Consider the following 10,098-nt stretch of genomic DNA (forward strand, 5'->3'; position numbering starts at 1 on the left):
TGTTGGAGGATACTGGGCCTCCCCAGGCTCGTGCCCCGATGCATACGCACCAGCGGTAGGTCGCCCCTGCCTGCTATTCAGGACTGTTGACAACACAGGCTATGCAAGCTAATCACAACATGGCAGTAAATCAGTTTTAAAAAAGCCTTCTAATCCATCATGATCTTCCCTCAAAAGTCAAAATTGATGTCGGCACTCTTTAGTCTTATTAAAGAAACCCTGTGTCAGATACCTATGTCCTTTACTATGAGCTATGGCTTCCCCCTAAGCGCCACCTCTCTTGCTGTGACACCACTACTGTGTCCCTGTGGTGGGGTAGCAGCTGACGGTTGGAATCGGAGCACGCAGTGGGAAGCGTGGCACCCAGAAGGGGCAGATACCAGCATCCCCTTTAACTCTGCAAGACAGCCAAGGTAGGAGTCGCTGTCCACCTTTGTGGAAAGGAGGAGTATATGAGAAATAGCTGGTGGAGCTAATCATGACAATACCATTATGGTTTAAATGCTTGATGAATAGAAAGGTTCACTTTACAGTGTAATGGCCTTGCCTTACTGCATTACATTTTACAATATCGGATTATTTTTTAATTTTTTTTTTAAACCACTGTATAATTCAGGGTTGTACACGAACGTTTTGATATCGCAAGGCCATTTAATTTGCACGTTGCTTTCCAGCAAAGAACAGGGACCAATGCCGGTAGAGAAGAAGAAAAAAGGGAAGAGGAAAGCAGATTCATTTGAAGAGGGCATAGAGAGTGAGTCTTTGCTGAACTCCGCATGTCCGGGCACAGAGGAGTTTGCAGAGTCGCTGGACAGCCAGGTACCACATATCCGGTTTATCCCTTACCAGCCAATGCCAAATATTATACTGTTTGTAAAAAGTTTGGTTGGTTTTGTACAACAGAAAGTAAAAAGTTTATCATATGAATTAAATGTAATCCATGTTTGCAAAATATACTGCAATACGTGTTGTGTTATTGGTTTTAGTTGTTTTTTTATTTATTTGTGTTTTTATATATCTTTTTCTTTTGATATTGTCTGTTTAAAGAAAAACTTAATAAAAAAATGCATTCATGTACCCTATTAACAAACATATATGTCTCTTTTGTGCATCACTCAGCTGTAGATCCTCAAATCATCTCTGAATTGGTGCTGACACTGTCCTTGCTTCTGGAGGGTGGCTACTTTTCTTCCCCATGGTCCTTGTGTGTGTTGTATAGTAGTCACCGCTCCAAGCTCACTCCCATGATGGACTACACTCTCGATACAAATTGGTAAACTAAAAGTGAGATTGTAATTCATCATGGGAGCGAGCTTGGAGTGGTGGCTACCTTACAACACACACAGGGACCATGGAGAACAAAAGTAGCCCCCCTCCAGAAGCAAGGACAGTGTCGGCACCAATTCAGAGATGACTTGAGGACCTACAGCCGAGTGATACATTTAACTTTTTCAGCACTAACTCATTTCTATCCCTCTACAGAAACGGAGGTCTGGGCGGCAGGTGAAGAGACGGAAATACAATGAAGATCTTGATTTTAAAGTGGTGGATGATGATGGGGAAACTATTGCTGTGTTGGGACCCGGGAGAGCATCTGCATTGTCTGCATCCACACTGGCATGGCAGGCTGAGGTGAGACCTATAGAAGATATATATTCAGTCATTGCCGGGAGTCCAAATTAGCACTGGTGTGTACTATACCATACAGTTTGGCAGAATTATTGAAAAATAACGATGACGTTTTCTATGCATAACTCTACTGGAAAAAATGTGTGTTATTTTATTTCAATTGTTTGTACATGGTAACCTCATTTAAATCTAAACCCCTTACTTAACAGTACTATGCAAAGATATTTTAGACAATTGTGATCTTCCAACCTTGTGGCAACATTTGAGGGAAGACCCTTTTTTTGTCTCGGCATAGCTGTGCACAAAGCCAGCACCATAAAGACATAGCTTGATGAGTTTGGTGTAGAGGAACTCAAGTGGCCTGCGCAGAGCCCTGACCTAAAACCAAAAAAATTGAGGAACTTTGGGATGAATTGGAAAACCAACTGTAAACCAGATCTTCCCCTCCAACATCAGTACTTCACCTCATAAATGCACTTTTGGCTAAATGGGCACATATACAGGGGCGTCCCGAGACCGGGTGTCACCCAGGAGCTATTCAATTGACGCCTACCGGCGGCCATCTTGGTGATGGACACCGGCAGAGAGAGGAGGGGACGCTCACCCGGCGGGGATGAGGTATGCAGCCGGGTTCCCTCCTCTCTCCTGACACGGTCGGGCTCTCGGCCCATGATCGAGTGCCTAAATTTAGAGGGGGTGACACCAAAATTACTTTGTCATTTTGGTGTCACCCCTCCAATGGTGTCACCCGTGTGCGGGCCCCCCCCTTGTGACGCCACAGTCCATACACACTCCAAAATCATTTTGAAAGCCTTCCTAGAAGAATGGAGGCTGTTCTAGCTGCAGAAGGGAGGCCAATTCTATATTAATTGCCTTTTCGTTTTGGAATGAAATGTCCAACAAGCTCTTACAGATGTGAAGTTTAGGTTTCTACACTTTTGGTGCTATAGTGTACTTCTACGGGAGTTCTGCAAAGAATGCCCTCAGGATGCTGTATTGGAAGGAAGAAGCTATCGAATTTAATGACCATTTAAGAAAATCCCAGCGGCTGCAGATTGAAATGCAATGCTTGTTTTTAAATGGTTTGTGTAGAAATTGTCATATTAGGTTTTTAGCGAAAGTAGAGTTTTCATTTTAAAATGTGAAAATGAAATCGGAACTATTTTCGATAAACTCTGCGGTATTCTAGCAAAATTAATGCGTACTGAAAGTACATAATTCCCATTTATGAAGATTGCAGGGGTAGGATTATGTTGCGATTTCTTTGTGTAATTTTCCATGGCACGTTGTATCATTGTAGGAACCTCCTGAAGACGATGCCAATATAATAGAAAGGATCCTATCTTCGAGACTTGTTCAAAAAGAGGTGAGGTCCATCAGTGATCATTTGCTCACATGTTTTTGCGTTGTGTCCCTTTTCACTTTACAGAGGTGCCGATGTACGGAAAGATCTTCTGCACATGATCTACAGAAGCTGAAACTGTATTAGATTTGGCCTCATACGTTGATAACCCATTCTAAATCCAGGCATTTAAAGTGCCCAATGCCATTCTTCTTGCTATCCCATCTACTGCTACCTTTACATAGAAGCTGTTGTAAGCTCTTTATTGCTCCTTTTTTCTAACACCCCTAGATAGCAGCTGTGAAAGCTCAGGCCAAAAACTTCAGACTTTTGAATGTAAGATCAGTTCTGGCACAGTTAATAGTCTTCCTCCTTTTCTTCCTTCTACTTTTTTTTTTTCTTTGCTTGCTCTTGGTAGTCAGTCAATAGAAAAATTAACTAGTTTTTGCCGATGGGGAATGGAGGGATGAAGGAAGTGGGAAAAAAAGGCGATTTTTAACTGCTTCTCACAGTCGCTGTCCTGGGTCCTCATACTTGCCTACACTTTTCTTGTTTTTCAGATCATTCCTGCAGGATTGCCAGTGGAAGCGGAGGAATTTTATGTCAAGTATAGAAATTTGTAAGTCAACAATTTAAATGTATAATTATGTATTCTGCAAGTGGAATGTTGCACGCATTTAAAGAGTTCTCGGTAGTAAAACTCACCTCATTACATGATAATTAACATTCTTAAGGCTCCATGCATCTCTTCCCAAGCTGTGGAATCCTAAATGGTTTGTACCAAAATCTTCATTGCGCTTGAGCAGCCTGAATAGTGTTTATGGCATGTTAGAGATATGCTGAAATATGCAGCTTGCTCGGCTTGGTCGACGTTGCTCTTGCTACAATGCTCCCTTCCTCATAATAAGCCCTGTTATCTCAAAGACAGAAGTTCGGTCACCAAGGTAAAATGAACTCGCACCCCTCTCTGTGCTGTTAACTCTGCTATGTCTGTTGTACGGAAGTGGTCTAAGCAGTATATAATGAGTTATCACATCCTTCATTATGACCTCTATGGCCCTTAACCCCTTCATGACTGAGCTAGTTTTCAGGTTCTGTTCATAAATGACTGACACATTTTTTACATTTTTGCTGTGTGATTCTTCCACAGCAGTAATATACTTTCTTACTAAATGTACCCACACATATTATATATTGTTTTTTAGAGGACAGATAGGGCTATATAATTATATCACATATGTGTACCTAACAGGATACGTCTACTTTGAAACAAAGTGCACTTATCGTTTAGGCCCCTTTAAGGTGCTCACCCCTCCCTCCCTTCCCATGCACAGAGAAATAGTTTCTGAGATCCGACAGGCCCGTCCCTCTTTTGATTGCTTGCATCCTGCAGCGGACGTTTTCTCCTGGGCTGTACATCCACGTTGACCTCTATGGTGCTCCTCCTAACTCCATATCTCCTCTCTGGGAAACGAGTCCCATAGAAATCGATGGGCATGGTGATATACTGCACAGGCGCAGCCAGGAGAAGATGTCCCCTGCAGGATGTTAACAATGGAGCCTGTGCCTCTCAGAACTCTGTAAGTATTTATCTGTGCACAGGGAGCGTGTGATGTCACCTTAAAGGGGCCTAAAGGATAAGCGCATTTTATTTTAAAGTCCACTCATCCATTAATATTCGTATCCTCCTCTGACAGATCACATGCAGCGTGCAGAATGTTGCTCATTGGCTTCCCCTGTCTTTGTCAAAGGTCCTCTGGTGCATTCCCCTCTAGTGAAGGATGGAGGCAGCTCTGTTGACTGCAGGCGCGTTGCAGGATGTAATTAAGGCTCTATGCTGACCACGTGAAGTGGGGATTGTGATGTGTTGAGGGGGAGAGCTGGTTACATTGGAGAGAGTTGCAAGGTTTATTGGAGTGACACCAGTGTTGGTGAACACTGCTCTCTGGTTCACTACTGTATCATCATGCCAAGTGAATTAAAGGAGAGGTTTGGGGTCATGGAAAAAAATAAACCCACATACGTCTCTGCTGCAATGTCCTTCTGGCGCTCAGCTGTCCCATGCCGGCTCTAAGATCAAGAGTAGGCTAATCACATGGCTACTGATCCAACAGCTCTTGGTCTCTGATTTCAGTAGAGCCTCTGTTGTGATTTCCTCCTCTTCTCTCTTAATGCTCCAGTGATGATTTGAGCAACAGACAGGGAAAGGGGTTGGAGTTTCTGGCTCTCAGCCGAACGCCGAGAGGCAATGCCAGTTGTCAGACAGCTGGGGTGGATGCCGACAATATTATCTCTCAGTTGTGCCCCGTCAGTCGATGGCAGGTATGAACCCACTATCGGCTCACTTTACGGCATAGTAGTATGTAAGTAAAGGTACATCTGTGACCAAAAAGAGAAATATAGCCAAACAGGTTTGGCTTTACGTCTCCTTTTTTTAAGTCTTTTTAAGATCCTATCAAATCTTCTGAAGGATCACATGCAGATCAGAGTGCAGAAAGGTACTCACTTCAGACTTCCTATGGAAGGCACACTGATGGACGATGACTTGGGGCTGGTGATTAGCTGGTGCTTCTCTGATTAGAGTTCGGCAAAGGGCGGCTCAGATAATATATTATACGGAGTTATCAGCTGGGTGCAGATGCCCATCTGCCTCCGGTCCGCTGCTGGCAGCAAGTTATTATAAAGGCAGTGGCGAAAGCGGGACTTGTACACAGATCGTGTTTATAGTCTTTCTCTATGCTCACTAAAAAAACGTCCAGCCAATATTTAAAGCATGGATGGGCATAGAGTGCACCTACAGATATTGGAGGGCGTAGAAATGCTGCAGCCGAATGTTGCAGTGTGCAGGATTTAGAACGTGGGCAGATGAATCTAACAGGAAAGGGGGTGGCCAGGAATTGGGAAAATGACGGTGGCATATCATAAAGGGCTAGCGAAAGGCCTAGTTTCACTTTGGACTACAAAAAGAGTAATAGAATCCAGATATAATTTCATGTACACATTAATAGCAAGTCCTTTTAATTTTCTATTCTCTCTATACAAACATAAGTTGCTAATAAAGTTGAGTGAAACTGCATGTTGTCTGTGTGCCAAAGCACATTTTCATGTGTTTTCATTAATTTCAATGAAAAACACATCTGCCAAAAAATAGACATACCGTATATACTCGAGTATAAGCCGTCCCAAATAAAAGCCGAGGTACCTAATTTTACAAAAAAAAATGGGAAAAAGTATTGACCCGAATATAAGCCGAGGGTGGGAAATGAGTCAGCTACTGGTAGATACCAATAAAATTACATTAATATTTATTTAAAAGAAAAATAACCTAGCTCTGTAAGTGGAAAAGGGGGTACAGGGCTACATATCATGTACTACGGATCATTTAACCCATTCATATTAGCAGAGGATAATTGTAAATCTATTGTTCAGTGCACTCTATATGTAGTATATAGTACATGTACATATAGAGTGCCTGCAACAATACATTTACAATGATCCTCTGCTAACATGAATGGGTTAAATGATCCATAGTACAGGGCTACATACAGATCATTTAATACATTCATGTTAGTATCATTGTAAATGTATTGTCTGCACTGTATTAGCAGTATATACTCTATATAGAGTATATACTGCTAATACAGTGCAGACAATACATATATAATTGCTTAATAAATCTTTCCCCCCCCCCAATCTGCCCTCACTCACTGTGTCCGTGTGCCGGTGATCGATCATCACATCACGGAGAGAGCAGGGACGAGTCAGCGGCGCGCTGGTCCAGTGGGAGGAGCTCCAGGTGGGGTCCTAATTTAGCTGGCTCAGAGGTGCCTGCCCGCTAAATTACAACCCCACCTGGAGCTCCTCTCGCCTGATCAGCGCGCCGCTGACTCATCCCTGCTCCCCTGCCTGACTGGCCGCTGCGGGGGGGTTTTTCTTCTTCTTACTTACCTCGCCGAGCGTCGCTGCTGCTGCGGTGTGCGGCGCTCCGAGCGGGGTCATCTGGCAGTCTCCGGCCACCTAAATTAGGACCCGGAGACTGCCAGATGACCCCGCTCGGAGCGCCGCACACCGGAGCAGCAGTGACGTGACGCTCGGCGAGGTAAGTAAGATGACGCGCTGGCGCTGACTCGAGTATAAGCCGAGGGGGGCACTTTTCACCCAAAAAAATGGGCTGAAAATCTCGGCTTATACTCGAGTATATACGGTAACTTTTAAATCTGGCCCTAAAGTTTTAACTGCAAAGAGAACCTGCGTGGTCATAGAACTTGGCCAAAGCACCTGCAAATTAGGTTGGTATACACATTATTATATTTTATAGAGAGGAGGGTGCAAATGATAGGAGGACACACAAACCCCAAGCTGGGCTTTAAGATTATAAAATGGGAATGCAAGAAAACCATTTTGTTGCTATTGTGTAGTTTTGTAATAGTTCTGTTTGTGTCTCTCACAGCTCATATCTTCACTGTAAGTGGGCAACTCTTCAAGATCTGGAGAAAGATCCAAGGATCCAGCAGAAAATCAAGCGGTTTCGTAACAAACAAGCTCAGATGAAACATATATTTACTGAGGTCAGCTTAGTGTGTTTTCTTCACTTTATTTAACCTCTTTCCCATTGCTTAAGGCAGGAGTGGACACATTCAGGAGCCAGTCTGTCCAATCCAGGAGCCTGCAGGAGTTTCTTAGGAGCCAGCTGCATTGACGACAACTATATAAAAGCTCAGAAGTTAGGCGTCACCTGTAATATTTAAGGCGCTTGGCTAACTGGCTCCTGGGGCTTTTCCAGCCCTAGTTAATGGGAAGCTATAATGGTTTTGGGTCAATTTTTTTTATTTTATTTTTTTTCTAATTTTCTCAGTTTAAAGCTGATGTTTTATGATAAATATTTTGCGGTTTTATTTTTTAGCTTTTAATATAGGGTACACCCATGATATTTCTGTTGCAGAACATTATAGGGTTTCTAAAGATAGAGCACAGCTTGCCTTCAGACCTCCTCTCTGATTGGATCTTCAAATGAACATGTCTGAACACATGGGTTAGACGCATGGCAGTTCTGTAGACAGTTCTAAAGCTTCAATTGTTATGTAATGAACACAAAATATTCACATACCGTATTGCAAATGAACCTGACAAAAATAAATGTGTTTCAGTCCTGAACATAATGAACAGAGAAATAAAATAGAAAATATATAAAAACACACCTACATTTACTTTTAATGTTTTCACCCTGCCTAACCTTTTTTTGGAATTCAGTGATGGTTAATATCTTCATTTTTGATCCTTAGCCAGATGAAGATATGTTTAATCCAGACTATGTGGAGGTGGACAGAGTATTAGAGGTGGCTCATACGAAGGACTCTGACACAGGAGAGGTAGGTGGTAGATTTTGGACAGGACATGATGAAGCTAATGAGAGAATTTTGAGCTAGAGTCCATGGAATAGTATATGTGTGTCCCAAGGATGTTTGGATATAAAGCCTTCTCTTAGCGCATGCATTTTGCAAATATTTTAATATATATTTTCTCTCGTACACATATGCTTTGTCAATGCAGTGTAAAGATACAAGCTTAAAGTGTCAGTAAACTCAGGAGTTAAAAGAGAACTATGGGGTAAGTGTTTTTCCCCATAGTTCTCTTTAGGGTCAGGGGGCAGGGGGGACATATACTAACCTCCTCCCGTGACCCAAAGCTCAGTATATCGCGGGCTATTAGCTGCGATGTACTGATAGTGCCGCAGCCGGGGCGGAACCAGACAATACTTTTGAGATTCACCCAGCTGCGTGAGTGACAGCTGGCTCTGCCTATCTAGAGGCAGAGCCAGCTGTGCCCGCCCCTTTGCCGTTCGCTCTTCCAATCAGCGCTGGAGGATCGGAGGGGGGCGGGGGGGATCCCTGCGGGGAGTGGTGACTGACAGGAGATGATCGAGAAGTGAGCGGATCGGCAGCATGTTTCTGCTCACTTACCGATCGATAGAGCCGACCTGTGACAGCTTCTTTGTCACAGTCAGGTCTAATTATGAGGTTGAGTCGAAATCACTCACCTCATAGATCTTCCATTAGATCTTAAAAAAAAACATTCAAGTACCTTAACTATTCACAAAAATGTATCTTATTTGTGTATCACTTTGTGTATATTTGTGTATCACTCGGCTGTAGATCCTCATCTACTGTTCCCTATACCCAAACGGAACAGTAGATGAGCATCTGGCTGGAGGGTGTATCACTCAGCTGTAGATCCTCAAATCATCTCTGAATTTGTGCCGACACCATCCTTCCTTCTGGAGGGTGGCTACTTTTGTTCCCCTTGGTCCCTGTGTGTGTTGTAAAGTAGTCACCGCTCCAAGCTCGCTCACGAGATGAACTACAAGCTCATGGTTAGTTTACTAATTTGTATTGAGGTTGTAGTTCATCACGGGAGCAAGCTTGGAGTGGTGACTACTTTACAACACACACAGGGACCAAGGGGAACAAAAGTAGCCACCCTCCAGAAGGAAGGATGGTGTCGGCACAAATTCAGAGATGATTTGAGGATCTACAGCTGAGTGATACACCCTCCAGCCAGATGCTCATCTACTGTTCCGTTTGGGTATAGGGAACATGTGAGTCCTGTCCTCCTTCCAGTAGACCGAGCTGGTGATTGGCTGCTGCCGCATCCTAATGTGGGGGCAAGAAGGAAGTCTTTAGCCCTTTGTGCTAAATCTCTCTGCTCCCAGTGACCAAACAGAATGGCAGGGGAGCAAATGAAATGTGAGCCTATGCTGCTGGTGTGGCTCTAATTAAAATAGCCTATTGCCTTACCTTGTATGTGCAAGGAACAAATTCAATAAAAGGTAACTTGTGAGAATGAAAATATGGTAGTTGCCATTGCTGACTTGTTAATGGTGCAGCAAACATATGATCATTAAGGGAAAGCATAGAATATTTTTAGCAAGCATTTAGTTTGAGTTGTTGTAGTGTTTACATTTGAAGTGATCTTTTTATTGCGACACTATTCTGCAGTCTGTTGAATTAAATATTGAGATTTGTAAATTAGCCACTAATTGCTTAAAGGGAATATGTCATGAGATATGCATGGAGACTGCCATTGTTGACCTTTACTTCTGAAAATACTATTTGCCTTACGGACCTCCT

At 43.2% G+C, this 10,098-nt stretch overlaps 1 protein-coding gene across 1 annotated transcript in view; it reads left to right on the plus strand.

Annotated features, from left to right (window-relative positions):
- Positions 1 to 10,098, plus strand: part of CHD6 (chromodomain helicase DNA binding protein 6) — a 60,506-nt gene that overhangs the window by 7,090 nt on the left and 43,318 nt on the right. Inside the window, exons 3-8 of the mRNA XM_018570659.1 lie at positions 675 to 819; positions 1,483 to 1,632; positions 2,930 to 2,995; positions 3,532 to 3,590; positions 7,422 to 7,539; positions 8,254 to 8,340. Coding sequence (XP_018426161.1) covers positions 675 to 819; positions 1,483 to 1,632; positions 2,930 to 2,995; positions 3,532 to 3,590; positions 7,422 to 7,539; positions 8,254 to 8,340 — 625 coding nt within the window. The remainder of the gene's footprint in view (positions 1 to 674; positions 820 to 1,482; positions 1,633 to 2,929; positions 2,996 to 3,531; positions 3,591 to 7,421; positions 7,540 to 8,253; positions 8,341 to 10,098) is intronic.

Source organism: Nanorana parkeri, unplaced genomic scaffold (assembly GCF_000935625.1).
Source record: "Nanorana parkeri isolate BGI_ZX_2015 unplaced genomic scaffold, ASM93562v1 scaffold1568, whole genome shotgun sequence".
NCBI lineage: Eukaryota > Metazoa > Chordata > Amphibia > Anura > Dicroglossidae > Nanorana > Nanorana parkeri.